The following is an 18,075-nucleotide window of genomic DNA, read 5'->3' on the forward strand; positions in this document are numbered from 1 at the left end:
GAGTCTGTTTCGATGTCGATGCAGCTTTAGACGTTTGCTCAACAAGTTTACCAAACCTAACCGCTATTACTAGATAAGCAGATTGCAAAAATTAATAGAGGGCACTGTCATATCGGTCCACCTCTCTCTAGTTGTGCGAAACTTGAGAAGTTACTGTCAAAGACTGCAGCTCACAATGGACGATGATACATACACGACACGTTTTCAAAAGTTCCAAGTCAAGTTAACTGTTTTACCAGCACCTTAATTTGTGCTTTCTGAAGCATTTTTTTCAGAACCGTGAGCTAGTCAGTCACCGAGAGCGTTGGTATGCAAGTTCATCGGGCATGTTCGCAGCTTGCGAGCACTTTCACGCGCTAGTGAGACATCCACCCAGATTTTTTAGGGCCAAGTGGAGGCTAATGAGAGAGAAACAACCTATTGATTGATTTTTAACACTTTGGTTCATTAGCATTTACCATGTGCATAAAGCAAATTGAATTTTGACTTCAATAGTTTCCACATTTACTCCATTTTTATGAGATATTGAAACCAGACCAGAAGTCTATTATTTGTAGGGGGAGTTTCATATCTAACAGCAGCACAAATTTTATCAAACATCCGCTCAAAAAGTTGTTCCATATTTCATAGATAGTGGTGACATTTGACCCCTTCTTTAAAGCCCAGGCTACAACCTTTTGCCAAACAAACAAGCATGTCATTCCTCAAGATATAGAAATTAACAGACTACGTGTAATTGAATTGATTCCACTGATTTTAAAAGTAGTAAAAGTTTTCCTTTAAACCTCACTACTCTGCGAGACGAGGTCCTTACCAGTGGAGTCCTGTGATCCTCGTCTTCAGCGTCTATATTAGCGCCGGCCTGGACTAACATGCAGACGATATCCAGGTGACCTTTGGCCGCGGCAGCATGGACAGGAGTCTCACGATTGTGAGAGGGAAAATGATAGTTAGGGTCAAATCCTTCTCCTGAGAAGGATAAAAAAAAAACAATCATGGCACTATTGCTTACTACAGAAAGAGACTTGTAGCTTAAAAAAAAAAAAAAGGGGCCAACCAAGCTTAGTGGGTCATTGCAATGTTTAATATAATTATATAATTTTATAAAATAATATTTAATGTCACACTGTAGACAAGATGACAAATTTTACACCATTACATCACAACAGAAAGATATTTTTATAAAGAAAAAAAGTACTTCAGCAGGTGATCTCAAAAAGGCATAAGCCACAGCAAATATGAACGGTTCCTGCTGCTGGTAGCTTTAATGCCTAATAGTCTGCAGTTGAGGCACTGTTGATAACTAGAGCGTGACAATGATGCTGCGCACTCATGCATTCTGAAGGGAATAGTCCTCCAGATATTGCAAGCTTGATCTATTCCTAACTCAAAGTCCCTGGCAAAGTCTCATTAACATCCAACCCGGCCATTCGTCGCACTTTTCACTTAAACGACGGCGTATGAAGGGAATTATTCGGTTGTGTTTGACTGGAGAAGGTCTCTCTTGATATATGAGATCATGACTTCTTTGGACTGAAGTAGAATTTGAAAATTTGTATATCTTTTCTATCCTTTCTATTTTTTCCAGATTGGGGTAGTCCGGTGAAAGGTGGAAATGCATTTGATGAACCATATTTGTATACCCTACCTGTGTAAGTGTTATACAGTTCAAGTTATCCTATATAAATGTAATGTACTTGACAACTGGTTTAATAGCTTGTACCTCCAGGTTACTTACTCCCCCAATTGGCTTATTCTGCAAACTGCTTACCTAACATCTGTAAGACTTTCTCAATCTCTCCTAGGGAAGAAGCCATGTATAAATTCTTTGGTGCAAACCGTAACCGTCTAGGGCTGAGATGCAAGAAAGAGAGAACAAAAAAATTCCAGATAGGATAACATAGGTGGAATGGATGAGGTATGACACACTCCATAACCATTGGTCTTCCCCCCCCCAACATATTTTTGACTGAAAATATATTTTATATAAAATTGTTCAAGTTTAACACTTAGCATCACTGTAGCTGGTAGCTCATGTTTCCATTTTCTCTTCTAAAAGCTGCATAGGAAAACCTAACAACAACAAAATCTACTGGGACATGTCCTTTCTAACACAAAGTGTCTCAGTGCAGGTAAATCTTGAATGTTTACAATAGTGATTTCCTTCTCAAGACCAAACTATTTTCAAATAGAAGCAACAATAGTTCAATAGTTCAATTCAATAGTTTAATAGAAGCAACAATAGTTCAAAAGTTCACTATAGGATAAAAAAAACAACAGGTAAAGATAAATTAACAACTCAAAAGGACTTGAAACAAACTCCTGAATGTATTTATGATTTCATAACGAAAGTACTTACTTCTCCGGATCCATGAACTTCATGGCCATTTCCAGCGATTCCCGGCTCGGACCTTGAGGTAGCATACCTAGAGAAAAGTATTTGTGATCAGAACATTTTTACAGATCTGTAGATCAAAACTATAACCACAGACTTTCCGAAAGAAGATTCTTTATCTTTGTTTTCTAAATAAAATCGGTATCAATGTCATAATAAAAAAACTGACAAATCTATCTCATTTATTGATCTATCAAAAGTAGCTCAACCCTTGGATATACAAAACTAAAAAACCTTACTCGACCTCTTCCATGAAGTCTCAAGAGTTAACCGGGGCATTCAATATTCTTCTTCCTGGACCTAACTTCTTAAAGATCATCAAGTTATTGGACGCAAAGTTTATCACGCTTAATAGTTGCTAGAAGCTTTCAAAAATGATTTTCCTGAAGGATCTGATTTTAAAAATTACCCCTAGAGATTGATAATTATTAAAAATATCATAAATTTATGTATAATAAAGGAAGGGACCTTTAAATATCCCTAATGATTGAGAATTATTAATATATAATAAAAGTATATGGAATAAAATAGAGACTGTTTAAATATCTCAACTGTGAGTAACTACTACTTCTAAAGTGGCAATGAAAGGCTTGTTGGACTTTGAGCATGGGTGACCATTTTCTGACTTTCTAGCATATTTGGAGGCAATAACAATGATCGTCAAACACTCGCATCCTATGTTAAACTCTCTACTTAATTAATAAAAACTGGGAGAAAAATAATACTCATAAAACCAATATATCCAAAATATATCTCCACAAGTATCCAAACGTTAGTTGCTTGTTAAGTAGGTACAAATGCTAGTAAATCTTTGCGACATTAAAATTGTATCTTCCAAGAAGTTATGTCTCCTGCAGGAATTTGACAACCCTCAGTGGATCTGGGACCTACCAGATGTAATCGTCTTCCCTGTCTTAAGTTGAAGTTGGAAGATACCCTCCTCTTGATGAGGAGGGGTTTCAGGCATCACAGGAGAGTCCCCCCGGCCTGGCAAGGTAGAACTTTTGCCCATCATCTTAGCTCTGACAATAAAATGAAAAAAAGAAAATTGAGTAAATTTATTAAAGATGCTCTTTTTACCATTTTTTTGGGCTGCCATTTTTGGCCATGAAAGAGTTTTGGTCATTAGTTAGCACTTTTTTCATCATGTCCAGTGATCAGTTGTTTTTTTCATGGAAACAATATCTCAATTGCTCACAATTTTTTTGAAATTAAGTCAACGTTTTTTTTCCATTCACAAATTCTCACAGCAAAATGCATACAAAATACTATTTATTATAGATAGAATACAATATAGAATATGCAAAAACAAATACACAGCTCACAGAGTACCTAAAGTAACAAGAATGACGCAGAACGTGTCAGAATGATCTAAGAAATTCAAACGTACTTTGGCGTGTACACCGTCTTCTCTCGATGACTCTCCAGGGCTTCCCTGAGCTCCAGCCCTTTCAGCCCGGTCAGAGAGGAGAGGAAAGCCTTCGGTAGACGGATCCTCTCGTGACTCAGCAAGACGGATTCTGGAAGAATGTTTAGCTTTATCGGGTTAGGCAGATCTGGCAACGTGACTTCTTTCGCCAGCTTGGCGTCTTCTCCGCAGTGAGGGCAGTAGAGGGCTTGGTCGATCTCCCTGATGCATTCCTTGTGGAAGTAGTGTTCCAGTCCGTCTATTGTGCACACCATTGACAGACCCTGGTAAGAAAATATAAAAATAAATAAAAATAAAATAACACTGTTAGCAAACTGCTTATCCACTAGAGAGCCTGTGTAGGAGAATGTGTAAAAGTAAGTTGGCCTGACGTTTCGATCCTAGCAGGATCTTCTTCAAAGGCTAAATGACAATTTTCTTCAAAGAAAAAATAGAATCACCAAAGCCATGGTTATGTACAGAAGATACATCAAGAACTCCTTGAAAAGTGCTCTATAATTTAAAAGATTAAAAGATGAACCCTACACTGCACCTTTAAGCTGACCAATGGTAACATTGTAAGACTTTTAGTGAATCAGAAAAACGAAATTAATAATTTGTATCCATATGACAAAATATAAATGAATACTTTTGGTTTTCGGAACAAACGTGGACAGCACCTTAACCAAATTGTCCGTTATTATCAGGAAATACATTTAGAGAAAGGGGCTATTGAGGGGCGGGGAAGGGGATAGGATGATATGTGAAGTGACAAATTTTGGAAAGTCGAACAAAGTCACTATATACACGCTTTGTTGAAAGTTGGCTGTCCACTTTCGTGATATGGGAGACAAATCCAACCATTGTCTTTAGCTGACAAGACGGAGTTCTTTGTGATGGAACTCTTTAAACTCCCTTTGATTTTCTTTTTATATTTTCAAGGTAGAATGCTAACAGCATTGACAATGAAACCAAATGACATCATTAGGTCTTGTTATAAGAGCTTCAATACTTTAGATTCAGCATTGGTGAAAACTCATCTCAATTACAGAAAATAAACATTGTAATAAATAAAGGCAAAAATATCACAAATTGAAGCATGTGTGGTTCAATGACATCATGTTTAAACTTGATCAAGTCTTCAGCCTTGTGTGTAACATTTGCGATATCTCTAAAATGGAATAAGATTCTTCTTAGCTGTTAGCGGAAGTAGTTCATGACATTTTTATCTCATGGACCAATGATGGAGGTTAAGGACCATTTTTGTGGACCATGGACCATTTTTGTGGACCATGGACCATTTTTATCTCATGGACATTTTTATCACATGGACCAATGATGGAGGTTAAGGTTTGCTTCTCGTCTTTTCAAAAAAACAAGGCGACCATTTTGCTTACCGTAGAGCAGAAACATCCGCATCCAGGGCAGCAGTGGTGTTGCATCATCTTCTTCCTGTGAGAGAAAAGGCAACATCTTTACATGCATGCGGGAGATTGATCATCTATTCATCTTTATCGATGTACATTATCAACGAGATATAACACAAGCAGGATAACTTTTCATAAAATGACTACAAGTGTCTTAAAGTGAGAAATTGGGTCCAAATAACATGCCAGGGTCTCTAGTATCTCTCTCTTGTTTGTTTATGTATTTTTTATAATCCATAATACTGAGGTATTTTATCTCATGTCTCTATCACCTGATAACAAAACTGAAGTAATTAATATTAATACAAACTACAACAAGCTCTCATTCTCTAGTAGACCATTTCATGTCCAACTAACAAAATAAAAATAGATTGAAGGAATCCTTTCCAGCAAAGAGATGTAATGTTCCATGCTCACCTGAGCTAAAGTTTTCCTATAAGATAACTTATGCACAGGTGGAACTTTCTTAATATTAAAACCCCCAAAAGGGAACTATAATAATTTCTTAATCTTGCAATTTTAGTAAAAAATATTCAAAAAGCAGCATTTGGGCAGAGACTGTAGACAAAAGAGTGAGCATTCTCTACCTGTGTCGAGAGCAGTAGCCGCGGAACGGGATTCGACTAGACGGTCTCATCACCTTCTGCTCGTCAACTTTACAGGAACAGGTGGCGACCTGATGAAGGAATGTGAACGGTAAACTATTAGATTAATGTTGCCAGGTAGACACATAACATACAGGGACTTCATTTTATAGTATAGCCCTGCCTGTACAACACTAATGCTGAATCAATTGAGACAACACTTGTTATACTATAGTAATTGAGGGTAGTCCAATTGTAAGAGACAGCAGAAATTGTCTGTGAATTATTATATGACATCGCATATTATTACACAACATTCTCGTAATGAATGTATTGTCACCATTAAGACTACCAACAGATACAGGGGAATCCACTGTGTGTTTATGCATGTGTGTATATATATATATCTATGTATGTACGTATAGATGCATGTATATATATGCATGTATGTATATATGTATTCACGTATATATATATATATGTATATATATATATGTATATAAATATCCTATATATATGTATATTACATTGATGACATTATTGCTTTATTGATTTCATTATTATTATTACTATTATTATTATATTGTGTGATACAACTGAAAGCATATACTGGTTGATGACAAAAGGCAAGAGTATTGGAGTTTTGTAACATTATATAGCAGTTTAGCAACTCTCTTCAATGGGTTTTTCTTTTACGGTTTAACAGAAGAAACCTGTTGGGATTGTCCTAAACAGTCTCCCATCCAATATTTCAAGATAACAAACCAACCAAGCAGTGCCTACCTTCCCATTGACAATCTCCAAGGCTTCACATATGTTTGCAATCGCAGTGATTGGTTTATTCTGAACAAGCTTACAGCAACAAAGAGGAGGCTCTCTCTATGAATAAAGAAAACACAATGAATAATTATTGTAACTTGTAGGAGGGACTGATAGACTGACCAGTACCAATTTAAAATTAACATAAAATATCTTCAAAATGATAAACAAACTGACTAAAATGATACTTGCATGGCTCACAGAAGGAATTATTATGATCTATTTTTTTTTAAATTAAAAAATAATATACAGACGTGGTACATAAGCTGTTTTCGTCTGTATCTTCATTTTTTCAGAAGAATTAAAAAATAACCAACCTAAAACAATTAACCTATCTATAAACAATTAACCTAAGTAGTCACAGAATTTGGCAATGCTTTTTGGTGTCCCAAACACAGTGCCATTGGTACTTACTGAGATGGTCAAATGGTCATTTGGGGTTTTTCTTCAGTATTATTAATTCTAGTCTAGTAGAAGCCTGTAAGATATCAGTGAAGCAATCTCTCATACTGACAACGAAAGTCGGCTCAAATCTAGTGCTGGTTCATATGGATTCATCTATTCCTGGATTATTATTAGTTATGGTTTTATTGTTCTTTAAACACAGTGTTAGAAATTAACAGGAAGACCTGTGTTTGTGCCCATTGAAACTTGGGCTATTGTACTCCACCTAATTTTCACTCAAATGTGAAAAAAAGAAAAAAATTTGAATGATTCCGATGAAAATACCCCATAATTATGGTCTCCTTGAGAGGTCTTGGTCGGTGTAGGAGCTGAAGGGGGTACCATTCGACCTGTGGAAGGAACAATGAAAGGTGAGTTATTCAACAAAGTCGTAATACCCAGGAATGTGATTTATAAGTTTCTTGGTGACAACTTGGAAAGGAATGGAATAAATGTTAATTGATATCGTTGGCGAAAATTGAGTGAATAAATGAATGGCGATGTTTTTGATTCAGAACTTGTTGCAAATGTTGTCAAACAATCTTTATGTTTGGTAAAACTCGCTTTGAAATGTACACTTAGGGTTTTACTATAAATGCTAGGAGTACACAACATGATGAAATGTGAACTGGGATTATACTATGGGTGCAGGGCTTGCACCACTAGGGTGCTAAAAGGGTACTTATTTTTGTAAGCCAGATGGATCGGAGGTGTGCATCTGTTGAAATGGGGCAGGTACAGTACAGTAGGAGAGGAGTGAAGCCTAACCAGTGATTGCCAAACACTTAAAATGTAACACAAATGCTGTACCTGTGTGAGACATCTGAACCTCCTGGTCATCTTCTGAGTCACCGCTCGCAAAAGTTGAACCGCTGTTGCTTCGCTGAAATCGCTTTGAAGATGGTGGTCCCATGCTGCCCTCGCTTAGTTGGTCAGTTGAATCTATGGGATGAATAAGAGGACCGAGATGGACATCTTGAGAGATGAAAATAGTTGGTTTTCGTCTCTGTACAGTACCTCCTGCTTCACTTTACTGTACAGTAATTTACTGTACAGGACTGTTGTGTAATGTACTGTACAGTACACAACAGTCCTGTACAGTACTGTACAGGACTGTACAGGACTGTTGAGTACTGTAAGCACTATACTGTTCTGTACAGTTCTTTACTATACTTTACTGTACAGGGCTATTTTGTATTGTACATTACTGTACTAGAGGAAAATCTACTGTAGTCTGAATGGAAAGGAACACATTCTAAGCATAAATATATAAATTTGCATCAATTTCCTAAAATACAGTATCAAGATCTTGATATTTAAAATTGTCACAGTTTGTACGATACAGTATGTGAACTTGAAGTGAGCAGGTTTGATGTCATAGTAGCACACTGACAGCAAACCTGCTTTGTCATACTTTATGTTTTGTGATATTGTTGACATTGGATCAGATAGAGTTCCGAGTTTACCTAAGGGGATGTGAAGTTAACAATATACCGATGATGGTTGTCTATTCATACCGAGAAGCATCCCAATTTTGAAGTACAAATTTGAGAAAATTGAAATTTTAAAGAAAAATCATACAAACAAATTTGTTATTGTGCTTCTATGACATCACACCTGTTTGATCCAGATCAGTAATGCTGCAAAACATGTTGACTTCAGAACATTATCATTTCGAAAACAGTACATATCAATCGAATTCATATTTCAGGAGGATGGGACACCTTTCAACTGAATTGTACAGACGGATAGATAGGTTAAGAGACCTACTCCTATGGCATAAGCCTCATAGACTTGGAGCATACTGCATATTGAGTTAATGATACCAACTGTTGCATCATTACACCAGGTGATGTTTAATAATGCCTCGAGTGCATTTACTTATCGTCTATACCGTTTCCATCTTTTTAAATGGATGTCGAATAAAAGCGCTGAGTTATGTTGAATACTAACAGGTGATGATGCAACCTATTATCAAATATTGAATCCTCAGTATATGCAGTCAAATCAAATATAATATATAGATATAGATATATAAATACATACATATACACTCACCAGAATCATATCCTCGTCTGTGCTTAAGACCACCCATTCTCCTCTTGTGCTGACCAAAGTGAGTATTGGTTTTAGGCTTCGCAGATTTACGGGCTTTCCCTTTGAAACAGGCGAAGGGAATCGGGTATTTCGATGGGTCAAATTCTAGTCCGTCCGCATCCACCACGACGACGTCCACTTCGGATTCCTGAATGGGTTTACTCGGAGGAGAGTTGGTAATAGCAGATTCCTCTATTGTCTCTCTGGTCACCACGTCGATGACAGAGTCTGTGGTCGATTCTGGCACATGTGTCGTCGTCGTATCTTTGGCGACGATACCGGACATGGGACTGTCCACGTTGAGGACGACTGCCTCGGGAATCTCACGGCTCAACGTCTGTGGTATGCCACCACCCCGTCCTCTCCTGGCTACATTCTTGTATCGGCTTCTAGCGGTGGAACCCCTCCTCCTTGACCCCCTGAATCCCCCTCTCCTGACAAGTTTCACAGGAGATTCGTTCGCCAGAGTTGTTTGATCCATCAGTGGAATGTGGTTGCTGGAGATATTTATGACCAGGGGAGACAGGACTCCTTCGTCACTTTGCAACGAACCGTCGCTGACTTCCATCTTTGGGAGACCCTTCCTGGCGGTGCTTCCTTTACGATGAGTCCATCTCCCTCTTCCCCTGATCTTGGACCTTGGCTTCAGTTTTCCTCTCCCTCTTACTTTATTTTTACCTCTCAGACTACCCCCTCTGCCACCCCTCCTGGCAGCTAGCCCTTTCATCCCTCTCGAGCGGCCTCCACTCCTACCCCTGTGAGCAGCTCTCCCTAGAGACTCGTAACGGTCGGAGGCCTCTAAAAATTTGTGCTTGATCTTCCTCTTTGGTCTGACTGGCTGTATAAGTTTTCCAGCAGTGGGTTGCTTAGTAGCAACGTCACCTTCCTTCCTCTGGTTAGATGTATTGACCTCTTGCTCTAGGCTGTGGCCTACGGTACTTGCTTCAGAGACTCCAACGTTGACCTTCTTTAAATCCGGCAAGGATTCTTGATGGTTTAACATGGCTGTTGCAGTATCGCCCTCTGGCAACAGGGTAGGAGGTTTTGCAGTGTCTACCGAACCTTCCTCTCGGACGCTGGCCTTTGCTCCTTCTAGTGCAGCTGGTCTTGTGGCATCTGTGATTTTCGGAGGTGAGTTATCGTGGGCCTGGGCGACTACTACCTGGTTCTCCGCATCTTCTGTAGACATTGTCCTGTTTTCATCTGGTTTCGAAGATTCTACTATTCTATCAGATTCACCATCTTGGCCAGCCTGGCTTTCTCCTACCTCACCTTGGTTTTTCCTCTTCTTCTTCTTGCGCCCCTTTCTCAGTTTCTTCTCCGTCGATTCCTCCCCTCCTCCTTCGTTCTCTGATTGTGAGGTAGTACCCTCTGACTCTGAGGCCTGGACTACAGCAAGCCTAGGATCTACCAATGGTAACAAATCTAATTTCTCTTGGCCTTTGGAGTCTATCTGTGAGGCTGGTTGGGGCGATGCAAGGTCGTCCCCCTTGTTACTCTTTGGTGCACCGACGTTACCCGATCCTCTCGCCATCGAGATACTGGTGGGCAAGCTGGCCACCACAGTAGTACCGTTGGTAGACAGGGCAGGAACTGTAGCTAGAAGCACTGTTTGCTTCCCGGTAGCAGGCACCGTCGTGGGGGAGCTGACCAGCAAGAGGACGGGTACTCCACCTGCGCTTCCAGTGTTATTTGCCACAGGAAGGGCTCTGACAGGAGCCAACACTTTTGCAGGAGCGCCATCTCCTACGTCGACCGCTTCGCTGTCCTTGGGTTTGTTTGGCTTTGCTACCTCTGCGGTTTCCGGTGAGCCACCCGCCGCCTCAAGGACCTCTCTGTTTTGGTCGGAGAGACTCTGGCCTTGGTTCTTCATGTGGGCCAGGAGATGTTCGACGTATTGCTTGCCGACCGGCCGGCCGGTTTTCCTGGCACTTCCAGGAGCGATGAGCTTGTCCGGTTGGGATGGCTGATCTGTTTGTCTGTCTGACTCGTTGTTGTTCTCTAACGTCTCCTTCGATGCATCCTTCGTCACAGACATGTCAACAGGTTTGGTCGCTTCTTCTAAAGCGGCGGAAAGCTCTCGCTCAGAAGGTTTGGTAGCTCCTGGCTGAGAGACATCTGCTTGGGTTTCTACATTCTGCAATAAACCAAACAAAAATGCTATTAATAACATCAGTGTGCACCCTTCAAGATCATCACTGTTGCAACAGACTATGCTCAGATGAGATGAATAATGATCGTTCTTGCTAAATTTTTCGTTTCTGTTCTTTTTCGGCTCAATCAACACTCCATATCTGATGATAATTTGGACAGTTTGGTTTCCTTCGGGACAACAAACTATGTGAAGTTTCACATTATTTTCAGATGGAGATTATTTTGTGGGACAAGCCCCCAAAACATGGAAAAAAACGACCCGAATATCACAAACAGGTACAAAATTTACTACGTGCAGAGTCATGTAAATTACTCTGAAATTACGCGTACACCTTTAAATGTTCTAAAAAATAAGCTGAATTGTGCACACATTTACTTCATTACTGTACTTGTGCAGAAAATAAACTTGTCCCATTAAAGCAAAACGTTTGAAGGGGTGGCAGTGAAATGCTCATTAATGTTTTAATTTTGAAATACCAATAGTTTACTATCTGGCATATTTGAGGTTTCACCGATGACCCGTAAAAATGTTCATCTCTCTCCTCCCCATCTGTGTTCTCTTTAGTAAGAGACTGCCTGTATGCAGTTCATTATTTGACGTATTGATCCCGACAAACTTTTAGTTTTGGTTAGATTTAAAACTCTCATTGTATTTGAGTTCATTCATTCTGTTAAGTGTGTATTCAGAAGTACACACATTTTGTTGCGTCACTTATTCTATTTCTTGCTTAAATTATTTTTAATATTTTTCTATTTTTATTTTATTTTACTTCCTTTCTGGCATGGGCGTATTCTACTTTCTTAAGTCATGAGTATTCTTAGAACACTTCCTTTCACAAATACGCATACCGCATATATAAGTTAATCATATATGTACATACTGTACAGTATGTATGATGGTACACGCTAAATTCGAAATAGTAAGGATATTCCTGCTATTTTAACAGAAATCACTGTGATGATGATCGTGATGATTTTGCTCACTGGTTATAGTTCTATCAATCTAGAATATATGATTTCATAGATGGGATGACCACATTCCCACAGAAAATAGAAAGAACTATACTTGTGAAGGTAGAGATTCAGACTGCTTGAATCCATAACTTCGCGCAAGCAATGAAGAATACGAAATTGTATTCTTCTACCACTTCAAGAGAGGAATTGGTCCACAGAGATTGTATTCACATTTTCTGTTTGCTAGATTACATTATCATTTGTTGTCTTTATTCTCACTAAAGTACTGAATATGCATTGAGTCCCAACACTGACATATAATAATAATAATAATATTAATAATAATAATAATAATAATAATAATGGACATTTATAATGCGCCGGTATCCGTCAAAAAAAGACGCTCATGGCGCAGTGACACAAACAGTGCGACAGCAAAACAATAAACAGTAAGCATAGTACAAGACAAAAATGCAAGCAAAATGGGCAACAGTGAACAATTAAACAGTTTTCATCAGATGAGTCTTGAGAGAGCATTTAAAAGAAGCAAGAGATGGACTGTGTTTTACATGTTCTGGAAGGCTTATCCACAGAGAAGGGGCAGCAGCAGCAAAAGCTCTTTTCCCCCATGAGTGATTTGAGCGATTTCCACAGAGAGTAATTTATTGTGTGATCTCATGAAACTGCGATTTGCGTGATATGGTTGCAGAAGTTTTCTGACAGGTAGAATGGCAAAGTTCTAACAAAATAGCGATATAATATGTAAAGGAAAAAGAAACCCTGAAACTTGCACAAAATATACATTTGCAACAGACACTCGATCAATCATGGGTCTTTCAATGAAAGCAGCATTGACGCTAGAACTGAAAGTTAAGTTGTCAAAATAAAAGCGTGTCCAATGGTCCATTAATCGGCTACAAATCAGTTGGGACCCCTACAGTTGTTAAAGGGACTAGCCTGGTTGGCCTCATACTGTATCAGTAACTGTGAAGATGTCAATAATAATAAGCAAATTCCTCAAAAGATTCAAACAGCTTACCCTGCAAGGAAATCATATTCCATTTGGGAGATACTCACAGATGTAATATTTCTACACACACAAAGCTGAATGACTTGATCAAGTCTAAATATGACATTATCGAGCCCAATGTTCTTCACTTTCTCATATTTTCTCTTTATTGATTTAATACAATCTATATTTTCCATAACGGATATGAGTTTTGCATATGCTCAATCTAAAATAGTGAACCCTCTGAAACATGTACTAATCACGGTATTGGTTTCAGTGTCAAACTACAGTAGTAACAATATACCTTGAGAAATGAAAAAAAAGGGGGAAAAAAAGGAGAAATTTAAACGGTTTTGGATCCTAGTGACACAGACATCTAATTTAAACTAGGATAACTCCCAGATGGAACAAGATTTTCCTTAGCTGTTTGGGGAGAGATGTTTTTGACAAAGGTCCCTGTCAATATTATCAGCCGAAGATGGTTGGTTTTGCGTCCCATTTAAATTCTACTTAAGTTACTTTGGTGGAAAAATCTAGGAGGGTATCCTAATATGATCTAAAGTATTGCCACCTTATCTTGAATAACACATAGAAGAGTAGGTGAGGTTAAATTTGTTGTCCTAATGCAAGAGGCTACTTTCGGTAACTGTAAGATCGAACAGTGTTGGTTTGCTCAGATTTCTTCAGATCACATGGGTTTAGAAGCCCATCGTATAGTATTGTAACAGATGACCTAGAAATGATCCAACTCTGCGGTTTGTTTTCTTCCAAACGAACAAAATGGATGACCCTCTCAGAAATTGCAGACATAGTATTGTATAATTTTAGTAACAAAAGTGCACAGCCAGCTTTGCATATTTACAGAGACAAAAGTTACTGCATCTCATTCTGTTTACACACATTGGACAATGCCCTGAGCAAACTACTGTAAACAGAGGTAACTAAACTACTGTAGTTAAACAACTGCTACGGTACGGCTCTTATATAGTCTATACTGTAACTGGTTACTAAACTAGTTATACAACTACTATGGTAAAGGCTGTTATGCACTGTACACTGTAACTGGTTAATAAACTAGTTATATAACTGATATGGTACAGTTGTTATACAGTCTATACTGTAACTGGTTAATAATCTAGTTATACAACTGATATGGTACTGCTGTTATGCAGTATGCTGTAACTGGTTAATAAACTAGTTGAACAAATGCTACAGTACAGCTCTTATACAGTCTATACTGTAACTGGTAACTAAACTAGTTAAACAACTGCTAAGATACGGCTGTCATACAGTCTATACTGTAACTCGTTACTAAACTAGTTAAACAACTGATACGGTACTGCTGTTATGCAGTATATGCTGTAACTGGTTAATAAACTAGTTCAACAACTGCTACGTACGCTGTTATGCACTATACACTGTAACTGGTTAATTAACTAGTTCAACAACTGCTACGGTACTGCTGACATACAGTATACACAGTACTGTAACTAGTTACTAAACTAGTTCTACAACTGCTAAGGTATTGCTGTGATACAGTTTATACTGTGACTGGTTACTAAAAACCTTTGCAGTGAGCAGTTTTAAAGACTGCATGTACATTTTGTGTACAATATACAGTAGTATGTACTGCATACTGTATGTATCCTGCAGCACATCAGAGCATCACCTGCACTACTTTTAAGAATACTACTTTGCAGGTATTCCTTCCCAATCCCATATCTGAGTATTTTTAAGCATTGCAATTAAATGTTCCTTTCAGTCATTTACATCTTTTTTTTTCTGGTGCTTATACTGGTACTTAAACTGATAAATATGATTGTTTAGTATCAGTAATATTCAAATACCTTAATCTATATTTCTTGACATTTTCTTTTTCTTTATTTATTTATTTTTTCACATGGCAAATTTAACAATGTCATCCTGGTATTCTTAGCATGACTTTCTCTTGCAATTGAACAAGCAAGTTATGAATATTCAAATATGCTAATTATAAAGCATACATGTACAGTATATCTTTGAAATATTGGTCATGAATCAGAAAGTCCAATTAGAATCTAGGCAGCTATAAGGCATGCATATATTATACTGCCTACTGCACACTCAATGTGTTCAGCTTCAGAGGTCACTGATTTGTGTGTACAACAGGGAAGACCTGTTACACGCCTACACACCTCTGTATGTACAGTATACAGTAGTATGGAATCATACAGTATATATAGCATCACACTGCACTTGACAATCAGTGTGTGTACAGTTGACAGGCAAGAAAGCAAACTGAAAAATATATGACAGGGATATTAACTCTTTAAAGTTTTAGTAAAAATGCTGAAAAATAAAACAAGGTTCAAATTAAAGGAGCCAACCGTCAGACCTTATCAAACCACGAACAATAAGAATTCACACAAAAGACATCAAAATGAACAAACTAATTTGATACATTATCCAGTAGACATGTTAACTAGTAGACAACTTATACAGCACTTTATTTATCTTTACCTCACATGTAGGGTCAACATCAATTACTCCCTAGGCAAACTGTATCTGAAATGTTTCTCAAGCAGTAAAATATGAAATCACTGAACAGAAATGATCATATAAATGCTACATGTACATGTACAGTACTAAAGTATTCAAATAAAGAATGCTGCTTTAATTTACAAGCTTAAGGCATGGATAATCTGGATAACATTTTCAATTCTACTTGATACTAAAATCCTGTGATATACAGAAAAATGTAAAGCAGGTCATTAGCTTAAATATATACTAGTCGAGTTGCCGATATGTAAAATAATGTCTAGACGAAGGAATAATGGCAAAAGAATGGATTAATTACAAGCTGATTAACAGTCATGCAGGTAGAAACCTAGGATCTTAGCTCAAATCTTATATTGAAATAATGCTTGGTAGATTTGGCCAACTGATGACAGTTTATCGCTAGTACCTGCAAAATTAATTTAAAAGGCTTTCTCTACCAGAGAAAAATATCTGTCTTGGTTTAAATATTAATATCATTGCATCAGGCGATACAAACATACATCACAGATATTTTTCAACAACCATTTGTATCAATGGCAAATGAACAGATAAAAACCTGACACACTCAAACACGATACGCTGGTGACTATGTACAGGTATATCAGTGTTGAATGTCAAAACCTCATATGTACAGTAGACATACAGTAGAAGTGGCCTGCAGACACTTTATTTTTTTTTTTAGTGTGTTTTTGCTTTGCTTTGATCAATCTTGGTAGGTTTCTAATACAACTTTCCAGTAGTAGATAAATTTGACACTTATCTGTATGAGGAAGACACTAATTCTCACTATATAAGGAATTCACTTCCAGCATTTTTACCCCCTTCAGCCGGCCACACAATGCCCAAAAGGACCCTTACAAGACTCAACCGTCCAGACCTAGTTCGATAGAGGTCACGACCTCGTAGTCTTGAAACGGAGCCCAGAACACGGAACAACTCATAAGCAGACACGACGACTGCTTTCTGCTAACGAACGTTGCTCATTTTTAAGGTCGCATACAAACTTACTTTCCTGCGAAAGTAACTTTTTGGTGAGTTTTTGTTGTGAATACTGCCGACTGTCAGTCTAAGGTAACGGGTTATAATTTCAGCTACAGTTTGCACTGGATATTGACCACGGTCTGTTGGTGTCTAACCCATAACAGTTTACAGAAGACACATGAATATACAGTACATTTATGTATATATAGAGACATATAATTATGTAGACATCATAATAATGTATGAAGACATATGTAAGTATATGCATCACATTTACATTTGATGGCTGTTCCAAACTTTCCATTTTGCATAATTAATCTGTTGATCAACTTGTCAATTAGGAGTGGTCGCATGGTGTTATCCACATGTTTACACTGTACAGTGCAGTAAATCCAGTTGTCGGAGTATATATCAGACGTTATGGTCAGCATGACAGGATGTGTTCTTGACCAATGCAAAATATATCTTTAAAATTTTGGCCGGATGATAAAGTCCTTTTTGGTGCTTTTGCCGATGTTCTTGAAACGTGCTTGAAATTAAAGCATCTTCGTTTACTTTATCTCAGTTCTTAATGACTTTGTCATTGCCCCTGACAGAATTTGATCTTCGTTTGATATCTATTCCATCTTATGACTTCTTTCAAAATTAGCATTAACCTTGACGTGTTTAAATCTTAAGTTTTTCTAAATCGATACAGCAGGTCGCGCTAACTTAGGATAATTTGCCTTTCATGGTAGTGGAGATACACAGCCGTTGGTGGAGTAATATATGATAAATTGATACCAAACAACAGCAGACAAAAGTTATAACACCAATGTGTGCGGTCATGCCCTACACATAAATTACATCCTGTTCATAATACCCAAAATTTACACAAGTGTATGTACAAGCAATATTGTTGTGCAGAATACACAACAGTGACCACAGTGTGAAAAACCTTAAACACACTACTTACTGAGTCTGACATTGAAGAAAAAACATAATACTTCACATCACAACACAGTAAAATCATAACAAAAGGGAAACAACACTATTGCTCCAAAATAAGTTGGGAAGATCTTATAGACAAAAGAAATTACACCAATGTGTGCAGTCATACCATACACATAAACTACATCCTGTTCATAATACATACAATTTACACAAGTATACGTCGTACATTGTAGCAATATATTATTATATTTTAATATTTTATTTGTGCAGAATACACAACAGTGACCAGTATGGAAAACCTTAAACACACTACATAATTGAGTCTGACATTG

At 37.8% G+C, this 18,075-nt stretch overlaps 1 protein-coding gene across 2 annotated transcripts in view; it reads right to left on the reverse strand.

Moving 5' to 3' along the window:
* Positions 1-18,075, reverse strand: part of LOC139963507 (uncharacterized) — a 112,364-nt gene that overhangs the window by 79,606 nt on the left and 14,683 nt on the right. For both annotated transcript variants that reach the window (XM_071964332.1, XM_071964331.1), the window contains 11 exons: positions 9,136-11,311; positions 7,888-8,019; positions 7,363-7,427; positions 6,598-6,693; positions 5,818-5,906; positions 5,201-5,255; positions 3,786-4,087; positions 3,287-3,417; positions 2,360-2,426; positions 1,772-1,854; positions 815-969 (listed from right to left, as the gene is read on the reverse strand). In XM_071964332.1, the coding sequence (XP_071820433.1) occupies positions 815-969; positions 1,772-1,854; positions 2,360-2,426; positions 3,287-3,417; positions 3,786-4,087; positions 5,201-5,255; positions 5,818-5,906; positions 6,598-6,693; positions 7,363-7,427; positions 7,888-8,019; positions 9,136-11,311 (3,351 nt within the window). The remainder of the gene's footprint in view (positions 1-814; positions 970-1,771; positions 1,855-2,359; positions 2,427-3,286; positions 3,418-3,785; positions 4,088-5,200; positions 5,256-5,817; positions 5,907-6,597; positions 6,694-7,362; positions 7,428-7,887; positions 8,020-9,135; positions 11,312-18,075) is intronic.

This window comes from Apostichopus japonicus, chromosome 22, assembly GCF_037975245.1.
Source record: "Apostichopus japonicus isolate 1M-3 chromosome 22, ASM3797524v1, whole genome shotgun sequence".
NCBI lineage: Eukaryota > Metazoa > Echinodermata > Holothuroidea > Aspidochirotida > Stichopodidae > Apostichopus > Apostichopus japonicus.